The sequence below is a fragment of the Epinephelus fuscoguttatus genome, linkage group LG14, assembly GCF_011397635.1.
Source record: "Epinephelus fuscoguttatus linkage group LG14, E.fuscoguttatus.final_Chr_v1".
In the NCBI taxonomy this organism is placed as follows: domain Eukaryota; kingdom Metazoa; phylum Chordata; class Actinopteri; order Perciformes; family Serranidae; genus Epinephelus; species Epinephelus fuscoguttatus.
In genome coordinates this window covers 22215612-22236001 of record NC_064765.1, presented here as the reverse complement: position 1 = coordinate 22236001, position 20390 = coordinate 22215612, and the positions used below count along the sequence as shown (strand labels likewise).

The 20390-nt window shown below is 40.7% G+C and overlaps 2 protein-coding genes across 5 annotated transcripts; one reads left to right on the top strand and one right to left on the bottom strand.

Annotated features, from left to right (window-relative positions):
• Nucleotides 1–3961: 3961 nt before the first annotated feature.
• LOC125900757 (uncharacterized) lies at nucleotides 3962–13885 on the bottom strand. Of its 4 annotated transcripts, none has more exons than XM_049595956.1 (20): nucleotides 13402–13885; nucleotides 12984–13115; nucleotides 12792–12881; nucleotides 12564–12707; nucleotides 12303–12461; nucleotides 12127–12208; nucleotides 11822–12011; nucleotides 11527–11670; nucleotides 10889–11079; nucleotides 10674–10809; nucleotides 10529–10586; nucleotides 9631–9763; nucleotides 9351–9522; nucleotides 8895–9246; nucleotides 8705–8810; nucleotides 8511–8620; nucleotides 8243–8421; nucleotides 6882–7350; nucleotides 5889–5995; nucleotides 3962–4481 (listed from the first exon to the last, which is right to left on the bottom strand). In XM_049595956.1, exons 2-20 carry the CDS (start codon nucleotides 13072–13074, stop codon nucleotides 4371–4373), a joined length of 3024 nt encoding a protein of 1007 aa, XP_049451913.1. In that variant the 5' UTR covers nucleotides 13075–13115; nucleotides 13402–13885; the 3' UTR covers nucleotides 3962–4370. The 4 variants fall into 4 exon arrangements, with proteins under 4 accessions (XP_049451913.1, XP_049451916.1, XP_049451915.1 ...); XM_049595959.1 differs by having other exon boundaries at nucleotides 6882–7266; XM_049595958.1 differs by having other exon boundaries at nucleotides 9631–9760.
• Nucleotides 13886–16325: 2440 nt separating this feature from the next.
• prph2la (peripherin 2-like a) lies at nucleotides 16326–20363 on the top strand. Its single transcript, XM_049595711.1, has 3 exons — nucleotides 16326–16906; nucleotides 17144–17390; nucleotides 18347–20363. The coding sequence occupies exons 1-3, from the start codon at nucleotides 16326–16328 to the stop codon at nucleotides 18617–18619; spliced, it is 1101 nt and encodes a 366-aa protein (XP_049451668.1). The 3' UTR covers nucleotides 18620–20363.
• The last annotated feature ends 27 nt before the right edge of the window (nucleotides 20364–20390 follow it).

Below are 20390 nucleotides of genomic sequence, written 5' to 3'. Positions count from 1 at the left end.
CATAAAAAATGATATAAAATGTCACAGTATGGCATGAAAAAATTATATAAAAAGTCATAGTATAGTATGGCATAAAAATGATGTAAAAAACAGTCATAGTATAGTATGGCATAAAAAATGATATAAAACGTCATAGTATAGTATGGCATGAAAAAATTATATAAAAAGTCATAGTATAGTATGGCATAAAAAAAATTATATAAAAAGTCATAGAATAGTATGGCATACATATGGCATTAAAACAGTCACAGTATAGTATGGTATAAAAATGATATAAAAAGTCATAGTATAGTATGGCATAATAAAATTATATAAAAAGTCATAGTATAGTATGGCATAAAAAAAATTATATAAAAAGTCATAGAATAGTATGGCATACATATGGCATTAAAACAGTCACAGTATAGTATGGTATAAAATGATATAAAACGTCATAGTATAGTATGGCATAATAAAATTATATAAAAAGTCATAGTATAGTATGGCATAAAAAAAATTATATAAAAAGTCATAGTATAGCATGGCATAAAAAAATTATATAAAAAGTCATAGAATAGTATGGCATACATATGGCATTAAAACAGTCACAGTATAGTATGGTATAAAAATGATATAAAAAGTCATAGTATAGTATGGCATAATAAAATTATATAAAAAGTCATAGTATAGTATGGCATAAAAAAAATTATATAAAAAGTCATAGAATAGTATGGCATACATATGGCATTAAAACAGTCACAGTATAGTATGGTATAAAAATGATATAAAACGTCATAGTATAGTATGGCATAATAAAATTATATAAAAAGTCATAGTATAGTATGGCATAAAAAAAATTATATAAAAAGTCATAGTATAGCATGGCATAAAAAAATTATATAAAAAGTCATAGTATAGTATGGCATAAAAAAATTATATAAAAAGTCATAGAATAGTATGGCATACATATGGCATTAAAACAGTCACAGTATAGTATGGTATAAAAATGATATAAAAAGTCATAGTATAGTATGGCATAAAAAAATTATATAAAAAGTCATAGTATAGCATGGCATAAAAAAATTATATAAAAAGTCATAGTATAGTACGGCACACATATGGCATTAAAACAGTCATAGTATAGTATGGCATAAACATGATATAAAAAGTCATAGTGTAGTATGGCATAAAAAATTATATAAAAAGTCATGGTGTAGTATGGCATAAAAAAATTATATAAAAAGTCATAGTATTGTATGGCATAAAAATGATATAAAAAGTCATAGTATAGTATGGCATAAAAATGATATAAAAAGTCATAGTATAGTATGGCATGAAAAAAATATATTAAAAGTCATAGTATAGTATGGTATTCATGCTGCACAAAAACAGTCATAGTATTGTATGGCATGAAAATGGCAAAAAACAGTCATAGTACAGTATGGCATAAAAAATGACATACAAAGTCATATTATAGTATGGCATAAAAATGGCATAAAAACAGTCATAGTATAGTATGTTATCAAAACTGCAAGTATAGTAGAGCATAAAAAATTATATTTAAAAAAAAAAGTCATAGTATAGTATGATGTAAAAAATTACATAAAAAATAATACCATAGTATAGTATGGCATAAAAAAAAACATGAAAACAGCATAAAAACAGTCATAGTAATATGTAGAGATGGTAAAAATAATGGACGTAGCTTCTGTGACATCATCCATCGGTTTGTGGACTCCCATTTTGAAGTTTGGCATTTTGTCCATCGTCATCTCAGTTTTTGGAGCCAGAAGAGACATATTTGGGAAATAGGCTGGCACTGGGAGGAGTAAGGGGTGAATCCGACTGAGAAGCCGCAGACACTTTCCACACACAGTCTGTTACTTAAAGCGGCCTGCCGTTAATTATGCATAATTTAAGACTTAATTACATTTAAATGGTTGAGTTGTATAAAATTCACCTCCAGTACAGTTACCATGAAGGGGGAAATAAAATATAGACCAAAACCATTTTTTGTACTAGACTGTAAACATTTATTTCTGCTTTATAGCTGGGCATTTTAACATGGGGGTCTGTGGGGACTGACTGGCTTCTGGAGCCTGCCTCAAGTGGCCATTTAAAGAACCTCAGTTTTAGGCACTTTGTGTCATTGTATAAAATGGCAAAAACAAAAACAAAAACTATAGCATGACATAAAATAACATTAATAAAAATATAGTATAGTATATAAATAATAAAATGTCCTTAAAAACATATGGTAATCATAGTAGCCAATAGTATGTCTTAAAAAATACATAAAAAGTCAGTGTTGTATGACATAAAATTAGACATTAAAAAAATTCATTAGTATCTCAATAAAAATTGTGTGTGCACTTTTCCTGTGCAGCCCTCAATGAAATAGGGGATGCAATCATGCCCTTGTGTACTCTCTCACACACACACACACACACTGGGCAGTGCACTCACAAATTAGAGTAATGGTTTGTTTATACATGGTGACAGTCTTTAAGGAAGGGCAGGTAGCTGTCACAGCCATCTGACACGCTTCACTGAGGCCATCTGGTGAGCTGGCCAAGGTGTCTCTCAACCTTCCTGGCCATCCAGCCTCAGTGCCGCTCACAGTGCCCTCCAGTGGGTAAGACACCTCCATAGTCAGACCCCTCTCTTACATGTTTTTTCTACAATTATTGCCTTGATGTACAGTCAACAGATGCTGCAAAATGTTTGGACTAAAACACCTTTAGCTAATTGTCTAGAAAACATTTAAATTCTGACTAGAAAACATTAAAACTTTAATTTCTAAGTGATGCGGCAAAGTGATCAGCTTCTTTAGAGGCTGCTATCAAGTCATTTTGTATCCAGAAATATTAATTGTACAGTAGTTTAGTGTGAAATATCCCATGCAACACAAAGACAAGTATTTATACGAGAGCTTTACAGACATCGGATGGCTATTTGTATCCATCATACAAACGCAGCATTTTGAATCCTCTGCCTTGCACATGATTTATGTGTCATTTTGCTGCACCACAGCACTCTGTTTTCCATGATGTTATCAGCTCTGAGATCAGCTTGAGTTATTGTGTGTGCTTACATGCATGTGTCTTGGTTTGCTTTTTAGCATCATTAGGTATTGTTACTTATGTTTTATGCTGATTTTTTTCTCTGGCAGATCTTTATTCTTGGGTGTATGATAAATTGTTCATGTGACTATTTCCTGTAATAAATCACTTTGCAGTCTTTGTTGATACATTATCACTGGGGTGTTGTACTGCTTGTGAAACAGCATATTGTCCCTTTTCTAATAGAAAAATCAAAGCACAGAAAAGCCAGAAAGTCTAAAAAAAAATGAGGAGGGAATCATAATTATGCTGCCATGCTTATGTTGTTTCTGGCAAGACCTCAGGGTTTATCTGGTATCAGAGGTGCAGCCACACCTGCAAGGTCACAGGGAAAGGCCTAACAACTCCATAAGGCATTTATACAAACAGGAGATTACATGCACATCCACACACACAGAACTCCGAACCACAGTTTTAAATAATACAGCATGTGTGGGCTCGTGAACTGGGCACCCAGGGGAGACCCCGAGCAGAAGTGTGTCAAGCTGAAATATGTGTTAAGTTATTCACCCCCAGAACAAGCCACTGAGGGAAGGAGGGAGGGAGGGAGGGAGGGAGGGAAGGAAGGAGGGAGGAGGATGCTAACCCAAATGCAGTCCCTGGGCTCTGTGCAAATATGGGGAGCGATGGGCAGCAGAGAGCACTGGGAGGTCATCCATTTTTCATGAGATGCAATGGCAGCAAAGCAAACATCCTTTTTTTGTCAAGAATCTAAAGTGCAGATTCATTTTCAAGGACACCATCACTGCCTTTTAAATGTAGTGCATTAATGTTTCAATTGGACCAACTTGTATCCTGGTGACCAGATTGAAAAAAGCACAACATGAGCCACAGATGTCTATTTTTTACTGGAGCTTTAATTAGCAAAATATTTAATAATTCACATTTATCAATAATTCCTGAGAAATTCATTATTAAGTGTCTCTGACACACAGTGTTACAGAGGAAGAGGAAGGGTGTGGCAGGACAATGTCGCTGGGTGGGAAAGGTTGCTGACAGCAGCAGCAGCCGTCAGACCGATCTAACCAGTTGATTGATGAGGAAGGGGAGATGGATCAGGTCAAGGTGAAAAGTCTATGTGGTGATCATCGAGCTTGTCCTGTGATCAGTAAGTTCATTTTGCCGTGTGTTGATCCTTACAGTATTGCTTTAGGTTAATAAATCAAAATGTATTTTTGAAACAAAAGGAAGATGCATCATGTAGAGAACATATTTCATCCAGTTCAGTTCTCCATGCGCTGTCCAATGTGCCATAGATGTGCTAAATCTTCATGCTCTCTTCACTCGTTTTCCTTTCCTTAATGATGTTCTGCCACTTCTTATGGCACCTTGTGAACCTTTCCCCAAACTGCTCCAACCTGCGGGCTCTTCTTTGTCTGCCTGTAACACAGAACAACAGCACAAAACAGACACAATTACAGCCTCATATCCTGGGCAGTGATGTGGAGGGCCTGATGAAATATCCTGTACCCATTAATCTTTCCCCAGGGGGGCGCAGGAGACTGGGAGCACTGATTAAATGCTCCTAATAGAGGCCATTCGTCTCCGCTCGAATCTTAAATGTTTCAACATGCAACATCAACCCAACACCACTGCTCCCCGCCTCTCTCTGTGTGCAAATATTGGTATTTTCATGAAGACAGCAAAGTTGGTAATATTTCATTTTGCGGTATCTTTTTAAGCGGACATTATCTCTTTGTGAGCTCCTGTGACTTGATTGATGACTTTGTTTTCACCACAGTGAATATCTCATTTACAACTGTGCCACAATAATCATCATAAACAGTCATGCATGAGGTCATTTGGGATGAGATCTAAATTTATAGTTTACTCTAATAACTATGTTTAATATCCTGATTTTCTTATCTTCAGTAACTCTGGTATTAAATCGACGACAGTTTGATCAGACAGTAAGGGTTTGTCTTAAACTCATTTTCACACATTAGTCATTAATATCTCTATATCTGCCAATTAAGAAAATCCTACGCAGTATCACTCCTGGCCTGGATGAACAATTAGATAACACACACTCACACTGTGTCTGCAAGGTAATGGATGTAATGCATTCACCACAAACATGCACTGTACAACCAAAATAGATTGGCTGTGATAGATGCACACTGTTTGTACAGTATAGGCTACTCAGGCCCAAGGTATAATCATCATAAATTAACATGGCCTAATTGCGTTTCACCTGCCAAGCTCCATATGGTCCCCAATTCTGAACAAAATAATTAGGTGACTGCATCCCAATCAAACAATTATCCAATGAAACCTCAGTAAAACAATTACCTGGTCATATCCGCACAATTATATTACAGTGCTTAGCAGTGTGATGTTCAGGTCAATGCACAAGTAAGCAGTAAAATTATGCAATATAAAAAGGTGACTGCATCAGCATCAGATTTTGTGTTTTCGACAAATACATAACAGCTCTTTGGTATTTCATGCACATTTGATACTTCAAGATACAATGCAATCCTATTCCGTGACGCACTGCCTACATGTTTGGAAAATGACATCATTGTAGGCGGAGATCTTACAAGCAAATGGTGTTTATGCTGGAGGACAGGAGAAAGAGGGATGAAGGGTAGTAAAGAGGGCACCTGCTGGGTTGTGATGAGGCAAAGTCCCCAGGGACCCGAAATGAGATCATCCAAATCAGAGATGCTGTCAAGCATCTTAACTGGAACAATAGTGACCCCTACTGGCCACACTGGCTTTTGTCTCTTTATAATGAATACGCCACAGCTTCAATGTACAGTGTGTATCATTAGAATAAAGTACCTGTTTGCCATCTCTGCTGTCTCCTTTTTGCTTTGCGGTGAAGTCCGTAAAGTTGACCAGAGTGTAGGAATACGGTTGGCCTAGTGCAAAAGAGGGCTTCTTGTTATCTGTGGATGAACAGAAACAAAAGTGTAAGTGTTAACATTGTCAGAAATCCTTGCTAGAAGCAACACACACAATAAATGTCTATGAAACAGCCTGACATTGTCCTTCTAATTTTATGCAACATTGCGCCACTGTTATGTCTTTAACCCTTGTCCCGGTGACAAGGTTGGGGCATCAGCTTGGGGCAATAGGCCGTAGATCCCCGAGGCCCGGCGGTGATCAGCACAACCAAGCAGATGGAGGGAGGTCTGCTTGCTGTGGTAGACAGTACACCCCCCATAGAAGGTGTGGGGGACGGAGGGAGGGGGAAGGGGTCGTTTTATGGATGACTGACTGCTGCAGCAAGGTTAAGGGAACCAATCTCTGACACTTCACTTCCTCGCCAGTCTCCCTTCCCTAGCAGCCAAGACCCCCTGCCTTTGGTACATTTACCTGTGTCCTGCACCCTGCAGTGAACAGCAGCACCTCTGACACACAATTATGTCTGGCAAGAGCACAAACACAAATTATTTGTCCTAAGACCAATGCTAGCAATGATAATAGCAATGAGATAAATGGGGCTTTCAATTAGCATTTTGCTAATGACCATTTGCAATGTTTTAGGAGCTCCTAATGTCAATAAGGCAACTGGTAGCACACATTTCATTATCTGTGGAGACCAGTGTAAACCATATGGTTACATAGGTTTGTATATGGTTTGATATGTAAAGTATTGTTTATATTCAAATATAAAAAACATCACTACTGGACAAGATGTGTATGTATATGGACTGTATGTATGCATGGATATGTATAAGAATTATTGGGATGCTGGATGGTTCTTTGTGGCTGCCTTTTAAGCTGGTACAAAAAGTTGTTAACTTTGTTTTTTTTAAAAAATGTCTTCACCTGACGTGATAGTTGCTCCTGACTCTGCAGCAGGTAGAAAGCCACTAGAAGCTCTGTGGGTGTCCAGGTCCTGTTTCAACCAGCTTCCCACTGTGCAATGATTGAGCCAGGCTGAGGTGCTCTGGGCACAGAGTTCATCCATCTGTAATTGGGCTGTGGGGGAGCTCTCTTTGGTGTTGTGAGAAGGAGCACAGGTGGTTATGATGTTGCAGGTTAGGCTCGGGGTCAGAGAGCTACCAGAGATCTGAAGCTGTGTGGGGAAAATAGAGCTGCACACAGGGGCAAGGGGGGAGATGTCCTGCTGACCGCTCCCTGCTGACGCCTCTGAGCCGCTGGCTACAGGATCCTCTGACAGAAGGCTATGGTGAAGGTCAGTCAGCAGGTCCTGAGTGGTTTCAGACAGGGCACAGGAGAGGCCTTGGCTGAAGTATTCCACAACTCCCTCTTGCTGATGATGCTCATATGTATTCTGAGCACATACAGCAAGAAACATTAGTGAAGAGCCCAATTTTGAAAACAGGTACTGTTGTAATCAGCTTATAGTATGCACTGTTGAGTTAAAGGGATACTTCACCCCCCAAATGACGATTTATATGGTACTTTGGATTTGTGATCAAACCTCTGCTTTCCTCTCATGCCTTCAAAGTAAATGAAAAAAACTGAGAACATTTTTGATGAACTGAAGTCATAGGGGACGACAGCAAAACGATGCAACTCGTGCAGTATAATCCACGTTGCATTTATCCAGTCGTATGCTCAGTACTTCCCAAACTGACAGCCCTTTCCGAGGGTTCAGAGCCAGACTCCACTGACAAAAAGAGTAATTTTACCTCACTGAACACAGGTGCTGCAGGTCTGCCACTGCCTCAATCTGTAGTTTTTTTTTGTGTTAGTGTGTGACATTGGTGAATTTGAACTAACCCTTTAAAACACCAAATTCACACAAGAACATAAACAAATTAACTGATTGAGGGCAGCGTCAGACCACCAGTTTCCATGTTCAGCAGTATAAAATGACTGTTTTTGTCAATGGAGTCTGGCTTTGAAGACAGCATTGAAAAGTTTCACTTAGTTTCAGTTCAGTTTCCCGTCGAAAAGGGATGGCTGTTTGGGAAATACTTAGCATACAATGACCATGTGATGGATAAATGAGACTCGGATCATACTGCACAAGGTGTGTGAGCGGTTGTAAATGGATTCATTAAGAATTCTCTCCGTTTTTGGATTCATCGTTCACTGTGGAGGCATGTGACAAAAACAAAGTTGTCTTGGTGAACATAACTCACCCCATAAAGATGGGGTGAGTAGCTGATATACAAATTTGGGGGTGAAGTATGCCTTTAAACAGAGACACTACCTACCTGATGAAGTTCCCTCTCTAGGAAACGGTCCAATTTTGCAGCTTCAGTAAAACTGAAAATCTGTGAAGGGATGCAGTCTGCTTGTTCTTCTTGGTTGAGTGACACTGCAGGGCTCCACAGCTTGGCGACACCTGGGGGACCGTGAACGATTTCGTCTCCTTTACAGCCGGCCAGTTTCTCTGCAGATAAATGTTCATGTAGTGATGTGGACATTCAGTAAAGCACAATTCAGCTTGATATATTTTTGTCCCTCCAGCTGGATACACACCATAGTCTAGCGAGAGGAAGCTGTGACTCTCCACCTGGGCCTCACAGAGGAAGGGTACTGATTGGCTGACCTCATTGCTGTAGAACTCAGGGGGAAGATATAACCTGCAACTGGACCAGAGAAAATAAACATAACTTAGATTTAAGTGTGTTCAGAGCACCATAAGTATAGTGTGAGATAAGATGATCTCTGACCTCTTATTTAGAGGTAGGGTTTCGTCCATGAAAGGTCCTGAAACTGCATCAACACTGAGGAACTCCTCTCTTGAGAAAACCTCTGTCTTAACATCCTCTTCTCCCTCTAGGAAAGAGTTAAGTTTCTCTTTATTTTATGACTGCCTCTTAATGTGAATGGTGTGGAAATAAGATGCAACACAAAGCTTACCCTCTGCAGAAAGCACCGGCTCCACCAAAATGTCTTTCTTCAAGTTGCTCAGGTAAACGGGGTCTGTGGCGCCATCTAGTGTCCCTGCAGGCTCAAGGCAATCTGACAAGGCACCAGCTGATGAAGGGCTCCTGCTCTCTTTGTCATCTTCCTCTTCCTCCTCCTCTTCTTCTTCCCTGCTTTGGTTCTCTCCATCATTGAGGAGAGAGGAGATCCTCTGCAGAGTCACAGTACTTTCATACACATAAGGACGGCGTCTCAATCGAGGCAAGGAGGAGGCTGAGGTGAAGGAGGAGACATACTCAGAGCTCAGATCCTCAGAAGACGAAATGTGCTCTTGTGACTCAGGCTCCTGTTGGGACAAAAACAGATGTGCAGGGCGAGGATCATTATTTCTCAAAATCAATAGACTATGCTATTGTGGTCATTTTTCGTGGGGACACTGACAATGCATACATTATGGACAGGCTGTTCCTCTTCTGGTTCATCTGTATGTGCCGTTTGCTCTGTGTCTTCTACCATGTCCATTGGGGAGGGGCTGGGCGTGAGATGACGGAGAGCCCTGGTTGACAGAAACATCTCTCTGCTTTTCGATTTTCTCTCCGTGTGCTCCGGCCACACCATCTCACTAGAATAAAGAACATAGAGAAATGATCTGCTGGATTCTCTTGGGTATTAAATATATTTTAACACAACTCAACCTCTGTTAACTACATGCCATCTACAGCCACAGTACCTTATCTTGGGATGTGGCTTTCTCACTTCCATCACAGCCTTTCTGACTAATTGGACCAGTTCCTCTGGGGACATTGTGTTGTCTCTCTGAGCCTGATAAAGTTTGGCAGACAGGGGGCAGGGTGGCCTTTCTGCTGAAGAGTGTTATAAAAAAATAATGTTGCGGTTAAATGTAATATATTTTATTCTGTCTTGATACTATTTACTATTCTATTCATTTAAAGGTCCAGTGTGTAGGATTTAGGGGCATCTAGTGGCAGAGATGGTATATAACATTAATTACAATGTTTTCATCAGAATATAATCACCTGAAAATAAAAAATGTTGTGTTCTCAAGGCCCAGACACACCATACCAACATCAAAAGACTAGTGGCGACAAAGGGCTACTGTTGCGTCACCTCACAGGGTCTGTGTTTTGACCAAAAAGTTGCACCTGAACACAACAAAGCCTACAACCAACAGCCAACTAGTGCTTACGTTCGTTTGAGAGTCAGTTTGCCGTCTCCAGCACCAGTTCAACATGCTGCATTGGCCCCCAAAAAAAGCTGACAAAGGCCTGCTAGTGCCAACGGTGAAGGACACACGATAAAAACTAAGGCAACAGGCGTTCACTGATGGTCCGACAATAACCAACAACCATTGGCTTGGTGTGTCAGGGCCTTTAAAATGAACTGTTTATATCTACTTACGGAGCGAGTTCTCTTCCACAGAGTTCGCCATGTTATCTCTACAGTAATCCAGAACAGACAAATGAAACTCTGGTGCTAGATAGGGCCATTTGCACTTTGGCATGGGCTACTGCAGTTCTCCTACAGGCTTGGCACATGGGAGAAGTTTCATTTCTGCAACCTCAACACTAAATGCCACTAAATCCTACAAACTGGACCTTTTATCTTACCTTTCTTTATCTGTGGCAACTGTGGCCCTGTAGTCCCATTTCCTTTGTTCTCTTCACCCTGATAAACATTTTCAGAAAAAAAGTTATTTCAAGGCTAAATATCTTTGGTGCATGTGTTCTGCCGTACTACAAGAGATTCACCTACATTGTATTCTGCAGGGATGCACTTTAAAGCCTCTGCACACAAACCAAATCTATCACAGGCCTGGAGGAAGTACTTGACCATGTTTTCGCTTTCAGTGTGGCCTCTCTTCAACAGAGCCCAGGCTTCAGAGACACAGCTGGAGAGCAGAGATATTTTCAGCATCACACAATAAAACAATATGTTCTGATTCAAGTCATTTGTGTAACAGAATGCACCTGTTTTGAAGCAGCACGTCTGCACAGAGCTTAGCATCCTCAGCGCTCTCTATTGCAGGCCTGGTCCAGTGGAGGTACCTTAAAGCCAACTGAGGCTGCTTCCTTGTTAGCAGGCAGTGAATGATGCAGCGATGTTGCCAGGAGAGACAGGGAGCAGCAGCCCTGGGGCTCAGTAATAACTCCATGGAGGCCTGGGTGAGAGAGTAACATGACATAAAGAGGCATCATAAGGTTACTTTTAAACTGACCTTTAAGATGAAGGAAAAAAAAAACAAACTAAAGTTACTTATCTCTTACTTGTTGTTATCAATAAATAAGCAGGCAAAGCTCTTATCAACCATGAAAGCATCTCCTCTTCTGAAAGAGAGACACTATAATTCCATCACTAATGAGTGGCACAGTGGAGCATTATTAAATTAATCATACGCCCTACTCAAGTGGCCCATTAGTGTCACCTGCAGACCATTATGTGCTGCTGAAACAAGGAGGCTAATATAATCAACAAGATGCTTAACTGGCCCTTGAATAGCATTTGCATTACAGTCAGCTTGCACGTCCTCATCTTAATGACATCATCAAAAACTGAATCAGTCACTCGCCTGATACATAAAATACATTTTTGCTTCTTGGTTATGTACCTTGATGTGTCCATGATCAAGCATCCAGAAGGCCCTGAGTTGTTGGGAAAAGCTGGAGGGAATAGTGAAGGCGTGGCAGAAAGACTGAAGGAGGTCGTCTTTGCACTGTAGGAAGTTTGCCATATCCAAGACAAAGTACATGAGCTGTGATACGTATAGGTTAAGAGCTACATAACCTGAATCAAACATATTTAGTACTGATCTAAAGTAAAGCAGAACAGAGCACAGTACAAGCAAAGATGCTGTACAGTATGCTCCACAGAAGGCTTTGTTGATGCTGTAATTGGATGGATACAAGCGCTTGGACTGACATGTTGTCGATACGAGGCACTAGCACGAGCTTTAGCAGGGCCTGCAGATTAGGAGGAGGATAGCACTGCTCTGCGCCATCTTCAGAAGTCCAAATGCATCCATGTTGCCTGTCCAACTGAGTCACCATCCCCTGTATCAAAGACCTGTATCTTTCCACTCCTCCCTCCTCCCACCTGGTCAAACACAAGAAAGTAGAAAAGCAGAGAAGAAATACAGAGGAACTTAAGCAGGAGGAAAATAACCACCATGGCTCAGAATTCTTCCAACAGGTCAAATCATTCAAGTTACCCTGGCGTCTCGAGACAAGCTTTCCGATGGCTGTGATCCATTTCCTTCCACATCTGAGAGATACGCTTCACCTCTTGAGCCTCTGGCAACAACAGCAGAGAACAAAAAAAAAACTTGAGAGGCTTCCTAAGAGTTCATTACATTAATATATGTAATGTGTGTGATCATATATGTACCAGGGTACTTGGGTAGGAGTCCCATGATGCCCCACCACTGAACCAGTTGCCCCAGCCAGATGTGTTGTTTAAGGGCTTTGTGCTCTCGGTTCCAGCAGCCACGTCTGACGTCTGAGGAGCTGTAAGTGTCCCTGCAGACCACACATGGGACCCCAACACCTAAATAAAAACATGCACGTGTCAGATGGTTAGAACTACAGCTGCAGTCAAAAATATCAACCAAACCACTATGCTGTTCAGCTGTATGCTGCAAGTGTGTACCGTGCCAGAGGTGGGCTGAGCTGAGCTGCTTTCTTGCCCACTGGGTGAGAGTGAGCAAGTTCTTCAGTCTCTGGAGCAGCATGTGCACCCTGGTGAAAGCACTGCGGTCCAGAAACATCCACAGGCCCTGGCAGCGGCTGAAACCTGTGGGAGGACAGAAGAGATGTAAAAGAAAGATCCTAAAAAATCAAACATTTGAATATGATTAACAAAGGCACACATTCTCACATAGTGTTAACAACTCCTTTTTAGCAAACTCTGATGTCCTCTGTACCCAGCAGCTGAAAGTTGGTAGGATTTCCTCCACATCAGCTTCACCTGCAGCAGTGCATTATGGGAGATAACATGTTAATGAAACAAAGAATTCATGGAGGAGTGATAGAATTCTAGTTTTATGGTAGTCAAATGCTCCTGATGTACCTTCAGCTGTGAGCTCCCGCAGCCAGCGGAGGATGGCTCTTATGTTGTTGTTGGCTAACGCCTTGGACCACTGGCCCTCTGTGCCCAGCATGATGCTCACAGACCTCACATGGTGGGATCAAGGAACCATTACTGGGGGAAAAAATGTGCTTTAACAAACAAATGTTTATTTAGAAGACATCTTACACACTGTAAACTAGAGGTGTTTTAACCATAGCTGATGTAATGCACTTAGGAAATCTCAATGAGTGGTTAAATAACTTTTGCACTTAAGCCTGGATAACCTCTTGTAGACATGTTTCCATAATTAGATCAATGGATTGTGCAAGGACAGATTAAAGCATGAACATGGTCATCATTATTTTTACAAGCTTCCAAAGAGAAAACTGTAAATATTCGTTTGATTCTCAGTACTCACTTGGAGACGTGGTTTTCCAGTAGCTGCGTTGCGCTTCACTCTCGGTCCGCGCAGCAGTGAGTGCTGTGTGTTCTGTCTGCCTTGTGGATTAGCTGACTGGCCCGGTGGCTACAGTAACATTCTCTTCTTACACAAGCTACTTTGGTACATGTTAATCCACTAATCTCACTCTCAGTTAACATTTCATTGGCTGATTTGCAGCCTGGCTGTGAGTGTATTTTAATGTGTGTGTGTCAGTGAGGAAATTAAAGTAGGAAACATAATAGCTAAGACCAGCAAGTGTGAGATGATAGCAGGAGGTGAAAATGAACTTCTTAAATGACAGAAGGAGGAGGAGTGCCCTGCTCTGTGCAGCATGAATCTTCCAGGCATTTGGCACTTTTGGCCACACACCAGTCAGTGATGTCACAAGTTAGTCTTTTTTTTTTTCACAATCTTGCAGGCAAATTAATTAGATGTTTGTAGACATAACCTTGAGCGGTGGTAAATTGTAGCAGCCATTTTTTACTTTCTTTCCTTCTTTGAGAAAATGATTGGCAAAAAAGTTTCCACCAGTAGAGAGAAGTGCAGCAGCAGTGTTATTTTTTTTTTTCTTTCATCACTGTGTTCAGTAGTGTCACCGGACATTTTTCAAATTGGTGGCCAGATATGGGGCCACAAAAAAAAAAAAAAAAAACTTAGATTCAAACACTAAAAACAAAAGCCAAAACTAAATGTCAGGGATTGATTATGCTGTTGACATATCTAGGCTAGTTGAAAATAATGATATAATAATCTTTATTTATACATTCATATAGACATGAAAACAACAACCTTTAAAAGCACTGATGAAAACACTTTAGTGTATAAAGACTGAGGAAATAAAAGACAGTGTAAATTAACTGAAACTCAGGTAAAATCGGGAAAGGTTCTCCAATAAAAGTTTAGTTTAGTTTTAAGAGGGGACTTAAGAGATCACTGACTTGGCTGACCTGAAATAATAAATAACAAATAATATTAAAACAAACATACAAATTTAATTTTAAGGAGTACGTCGATTGTGAGGAACAAGCCTTCTTCAGTTTAGGGGACACTCGTTGGTACCCATTGAATTTCACTCAGATATTTTGAGGTGAGAGTTTAAGGGGCCCCTTTGGGCCATGCCAGTTGTTTCCTCACCAGAATTTAGCCTAAATATGGGGTGTTATTTAGTCTCCTTACCAACAAGCTGTGTTGACATGGTTGGTACCAAGGAATACCTGAGGTTGTCTAGTTTCATAAAATACCATATATCTTCATGCCAGCTTAAAATGAGCTCGCCACAGCCTCTTAAAGACAGTAATGTCAGCCTCCCAGGGTGGGGCAGCAGTTGCGTTGGGGGCACATGGCCTCTATTGGCAGTACCACTGATTGTGTCAATGATATAGTTATCCTGTGTAGGAGACAAAATTATTGTTAGCAAACTCTTATCCATTTCTGTTTCCTGAGCTGACCCCATCTAGTGGCTGTGGATGGCTGAGTATAAAGCAGAGGGAGCCTGCCTTGAGGGTGTGGCCAGAGTGGGAAGGAAAGACTTTGACCTCACATCCTCAGGGCCAAATGCTGACACTGTCCTTACCTTAACTTAGCTTATCTTTAGAATCCTTATTTAGATTTAAATTTATGGATGTACATTTGTTTTAAATTATTTTTGTTTATAATAAATACTGAGTCATTTTTCTGAATTTTTTTCTGTGGACACTGAATTTTTTGGATGTGTCATTAGTCATATTTTTGCTCCGCCACCATAGTGGTAATATAGGTCCAAGAATAATCACTACACCCTGTATGGCCTTAATTTACTTCTCTAGATCATGTGTGGTGGCAGCACATGCTAAAGTATTATTACTTATAATAATTAAGATGAATTAATAATGTATCTGAATTCTTTGTGTAAATATTTTTTAGTTGTCAATACAAGCTGACTTAATTAAAATGTGTGCTTACGGTGATGCTGTAGATGCTGCAGACTAACTATACAATATCCCCTTTCATAATGTCCAGTTGGATGTCTGCACATTTTTACTACTAAATGAAAACACACACAAACACGCCCACACAATGGCCGTCATGCATTACTCTCACAGCGCTGGGACAGTCAGATTTGCGTAGGTGGCAGAAGGTGGGTCCAAATCCCTCTTGGGCCCAGGGCTGATTAATGATTAAAGGGGATTAGGAGGAGGGTCAGGACTTGGCTACGAGTCTCGCTCTGATGCTGCGGTGGATCTCTCTATAATATCTGTGTCACTACGACCACTCGCCTCTCTCAGGACTAAATCTGAGGATGTAAGGAAAGGGAAACAAACTGAAAATGAGGGGAAAATGATGTCAGATGCTGAAGGTGAATGCTGACCAGGATAAGGTAGGTACAGTGGACTTCTCTGATTCTGTTTCATGATGTCAGCTACATCTTACATTTCATATCTAGGAACTTCGTCTAGATGGAAATGCAAGAATCACTGCATTTATATGGAAATCATGTTTTTTAAACCTATCACGTCTTGCTGAACGTTTATCAGTTTGTCTCACATGCAGATTGTTTCCTGTTTGCAAATAACTGATCCTGTTTTTGTCTCTGAAGTGTTTTAGTCTCAACAGTGTTTTCTAATTTAAGGAACTGTGCTATCATGTGAGAATATTTTTCATACGCTCTCCACTGTCTCACAGACCTGCCTGCATCTACAGTATAACCATAATGCAGCGTCCACAAGATATCGATCATGACTGCCAGGCTAAGCTGCTTATGAGAGGACCTTCAGAGAACTGTCCAACCAATCCCCCTCCCCTTGGTCCCCCACACCCCCTGGAGGATAACCTGTTCCTCTCCCCTCCTCTACCTGTATCCCACCCTTAACCCCCCCCCCCCCCCCGGATTTAAAAGAAAACACACATAGGAGATATAAACCATGGCAGTCTTGAAACTGAAGTTCACCAAGACCAAGAGGGACAAGCTGGCCCAGGTGCTCTGGATCCTGAACTGGATCTCAGTGGTGACAGGGGCCATCCTGTTCAGCCTGGGGCTCTACCTCAAGGTGGAAATCAACAAGCGAGGAGAGCTGATGGCTGAGAGGGACATCCAGTACGTGCCCAACATGCTGATCGCCGTGGGCCTCATCGCCTGTGCCATAAACTTCCTGGGTGGGAAGATCTGCTACGACTGTGTGGACACCACCAAGTTCTTGCGCTGGAAGCTGATCATGCTGCCCTACATCATATGCACGTTCTTCTTCACCTTTTGTGTGCTGGTGGGGGCTCTGATGTGTTACAGCATGCGTGGGGAGCTGGAGGAGTCTCTGAACCTGGGGCTGACAGACGCCATCAAGTTCTACAAGGACACGGACACACCAGGACGGTGCTTCCTGAAGCGAACTGTGGACATGCTGCAAATAGAGTTCCAGTGCTGTGGGAACAATGGGTATAAAGACTGGTTTCAAATCCAGTGGATCAGCAACCGTTACCTGGATATGTCCCAGAAAGAGGTGGTGGAGTAAGTCCAACTACAGAATGAGGACACTGATTTCATAGAGAATATATTCACACTTATGATGGCGAACCGTAAAAACACCATCATCCCCCTAGTATCTCAAAATATGTGCTTGTATAACTTGTATTAATTTTACTCCCGTCCCAAACAATGACACACTACAGTTATATCTCTCTCACACTGATGCATAAAAAGCATTGAGACAGACCTTGATCTTTTCGTCCCTTTCTTGCTTTCTAGCCGTTTAAAAAGTAACGTGGAGGGGAAGTACCTGATGGACGGAGTCCCCTTCAGCTGCTGCAACATCAACTCCCCCCGACCCTGCATCCAGCAGCAGATCACCAACAACTCTGCTCACTTCAACTACGAGCACCAGACAGAAATGCTGAACCTGTGGATGAAAGGGTGTCGCCAGGCGCTGCTGGAGTACTACACCCACATCATGCAGTCCATTGGCCTCACAGTCCTCATCACCTGGCTGTTTGAAGTGAGGAGAGACAAGCTGACAACAGAATAATGTCTTGATAGTGAAGTTAAAAGGAAACTCTTCTCATTTTACAGTTTGTTTCAAGCATTGGAGGAGTACTACTTGGAACTTAGAACCAAATTTTTAAATTCAGCGTCCCGGATTTGACAAGGAGGAAAAGAGCGCGGAATTAAATAGGCATCTATTCTGGTTATGCTGTATCGATTTGGATGCTTTTTTAAGCTGCTCACTCTGAGCCCAACAATATTTTCAGTGTGCAATGCTACATCAGTGCAGTACCCTTTAAAAGTGACAGCATCCTCCAGAAAGAGCTGCAGTTGTGTTGGTGCAACAATTGTGGCAATAGGTGTCCTGTTTCTACTTTATAACTCTTATTAACTCTCGTTTATCTTAACACTTTCTGAATATGAGACATTACTTAATCACAGTGACAAGAAATGGGTCTTTTTATTTATATTTATACCTATATAGAGACACTAGTGGAGGACATGATTGGTGTGACCTCAATTTGCATTAATACTGTTATTAGACATACACTTCACAGACTCGCAGTACTAATCCTTGAGTAAATCTCTACTGTCATCAAATTGGACTCTCTTATTGCCCTTTACTCAACTGCATATCAGTTTAAAGAGCATTAGTACAAAATTTAAACAAAACTAGAAGGGCATTCAGAGTGCAGACCTCCACCAGGGGCAAACACCGTATCTCACAATGTTAACAAAAGTGAGAAATAGTTTGTATATCCACCCCATGATTTGGATCTACTCGAAAATTTCATGGGTTTTATGTAATCCTGCTGACAAACCGACAAACCAACAAAGAAACCTTTGGCGGAGGTAATTAAAGCATATAAAAGGAACCAAACAAAACTAGTTATTTGACCTCTTGCATCATCATTTGTGTCCATGTTTCATGTAACATTGTCATTAATATGTATCTGTGTCTTGTTTTAGCTCTCGGTGTTGACAGGGGTTCGTTACCTCCAGACTTCTCTCGAAAATGTGCTGAGACAGGGTGACCTCAACTCTGACTCTGACGGCTGGCTGCTGGAGAACAGCTTCATGGAAACTGCCCGCACCAACCTGAACATCATCAAGAGCCTTGGGAAGAACAACCAGATAGACACATCCAACAATGGAGACCCCAACATTAACGTTCCCTCCACTTCTAAAGCACACTATGGGCCGGACAATGTGCCGCCGAAGGAAACACCTGAGGCCAGTTGACCTTTCTCAGGCCTCAGTGAACAGCGTCCCTGATGGCTGAAGTAAAAAGAGTTCTTCACAATACACTTTTTACCAACAAGGGAGAACAATTACAACTAAGAAATACATATACAGAGGTGTTTGTGTGTGGAAACCTAAGTATATTTAGGGGAAATATCACGCAATACAAAATCAATTTTCTAGAATGACAGGGTGCATCTTTTCCAAAAATGCAGATAATGCCTTGTTGACTTTTTACAACCATTACTGAGTCAAAATCCTTCCGTATATATTCCTTTTCATTGATACAAACATCCAAAAACCCATGACATAAATCACCACAATAACACATCATTTTCTGTACATGTGTACTGTAATCTGTTGTTTACAATCAACATTTGTTGCCTGTGTGTTGTGGTTTTTCAACAGGTGTCCAAAACAGTTTTGTACACCTGTCAGTTGCAACACTGGAGTCAAAATGATCTTTATATTACTGTTTGATGTAGACAAATTAGTGATGATGAGAAGTTGAAGCCTGCATTTTTTGCCTCAAAGTACAATAGAAAATGCAATGCAACTAGTACAGCAACAATTTAGAGGATCTATAAATTAAATTACACAAATCTAGGTGCAGGGTGATATGGCCTCAAGTTAAATAGGCAGGTATGCAGTATAAGAAGAAGATGAATTCTACATTAGTTCAGGGTGTTTAGATCAATAGTAACATTTTTGGATCCTTTATGTGCTTTTAAGCAAACAAGGTTTTACCAAGGGTAGTAAGCAATGTGAAAAAACGAGTATGTTCCTTAGTACCATACAGAAATCTGATTGATAACTCATAATAACACATCATCCATTCTTAGAACGTTTAAGCCATCAGTACAATGACTCATGTGCCTCAGGAAAGTCACCACGGTCTTATTATAACACCTCAGTCATTTTAACTGGGATGAGTTACCGAAAGCTGGACAAAGAACACTTGAGCTAGTGACGGTTGACTTTTATTGTTTGTGATTGTTTTGTAAGGGCTCCAATCCTGCACATTGCAAGCTAGGCTACTATGTACTTACTTTGTTTGAATGATTAAAAGGGACGGTTCACCCCAAAATCCATATTTTTTTCCTCTTACCTGTAGTGCTATCTATCAGTCTATCAGTCTGTTTTAATGTGAGTTGCAGAGTGTCGGAGATATCAGCCGTAAAAATGTCTGCCTTCTCTCCAATATAATGGAAATAAATGGCACTCGGCTTGTGGTGCTCAAAGCGCCAAAGAAATACATTTCAAAGCCTCAACAGCAATGTCTCTTTCAGGAAATCGTGACCAGGTTACTTAAGATAATCCACAGACCTTGTTTTGAGCAGTTTTATGTGGGAACTATTTTCTTACTACTGTCATACACCTACCTACTGTATCATCTTGCAGAGAAAAGCATGCACTTACTGTTAGCTCACCTAGCACCACTGAGCTAACTAATATCACGGCTCAGACACAAGCCTCACGTCCAAGAGTCGATGAACACTTCCTTTTGTGCTGTGATACATTTAGTGGGTGTAGTGTGGTAAATGAAAGTTGATTTGGGGGTGAACGATCCCTTTAAACAGTTGGGGAAATAAAGACATGGAGGTTGCTAAATGATAACGTGTGGGTTCATTTAGCTTTAATTCTAGCTGTAAGATGATAATAAATTACAACGCAGTATCAGACTTGTGAAATAAGAGAATACTGTCCACTTCTTGCCTCATCCAGGGCTCTCATTTGATCGATGACACAATATTGACGATGGAAAATTAAT

What these genes read in the sequence shown, in the direction of transcription:
- LOC125900757 (XM_049595957.1), bottom strand. Translation starts at nt 13,074, where the DNA reads ATGCTGGGCACAGAGGGCCAGTGGTCCAAGGCGTTAGCCAACAACAAC. An exon ending in AAAGGAGTTGTTAACACTAT is followed by an intron (nt 12,708 to 12,791) that starts GTGAGAATGTGT and finishes GTCCTCCCACAG; the next exon opens with GTTTCAGCCGCTGCCAGGGC. An exon ending in GTTGCCACAGATAAAGAAAG is followed by an intron (nt 9,764 to 10,528) that starts GTAAGATAAAAG and finishes AACACTCTTCAG; the next exon opens with CAGAAAGGCCACCCTGCCCC.
- prph2la (XM_049595711.1), top strand. Translation starts at nt 16,326, where the DNA reads ATGGCAGTCTTGAAACTGAAGTTCACCAAGACCAAGAGGGACAAGCTG. An exon ending in TCCCAGAAAGAGGTGGTGGA is followed by an intron (nt 16,907 to 17,143) that starts GTAAGTCCAACT and finishes CTTGCTTTCTAG; the next exon opens with CCGTTTAAAAAGTAACGTGG. An exon ending in TCATCACCTGGCTGTTTGAA is followed by an intron (nt 17,391 to 18,346) that starts GTGAGGAGAGAC and finishes GTCTTGTTTTAG; the next exon opens with CTCTCGGTGTTGACAGGGGT.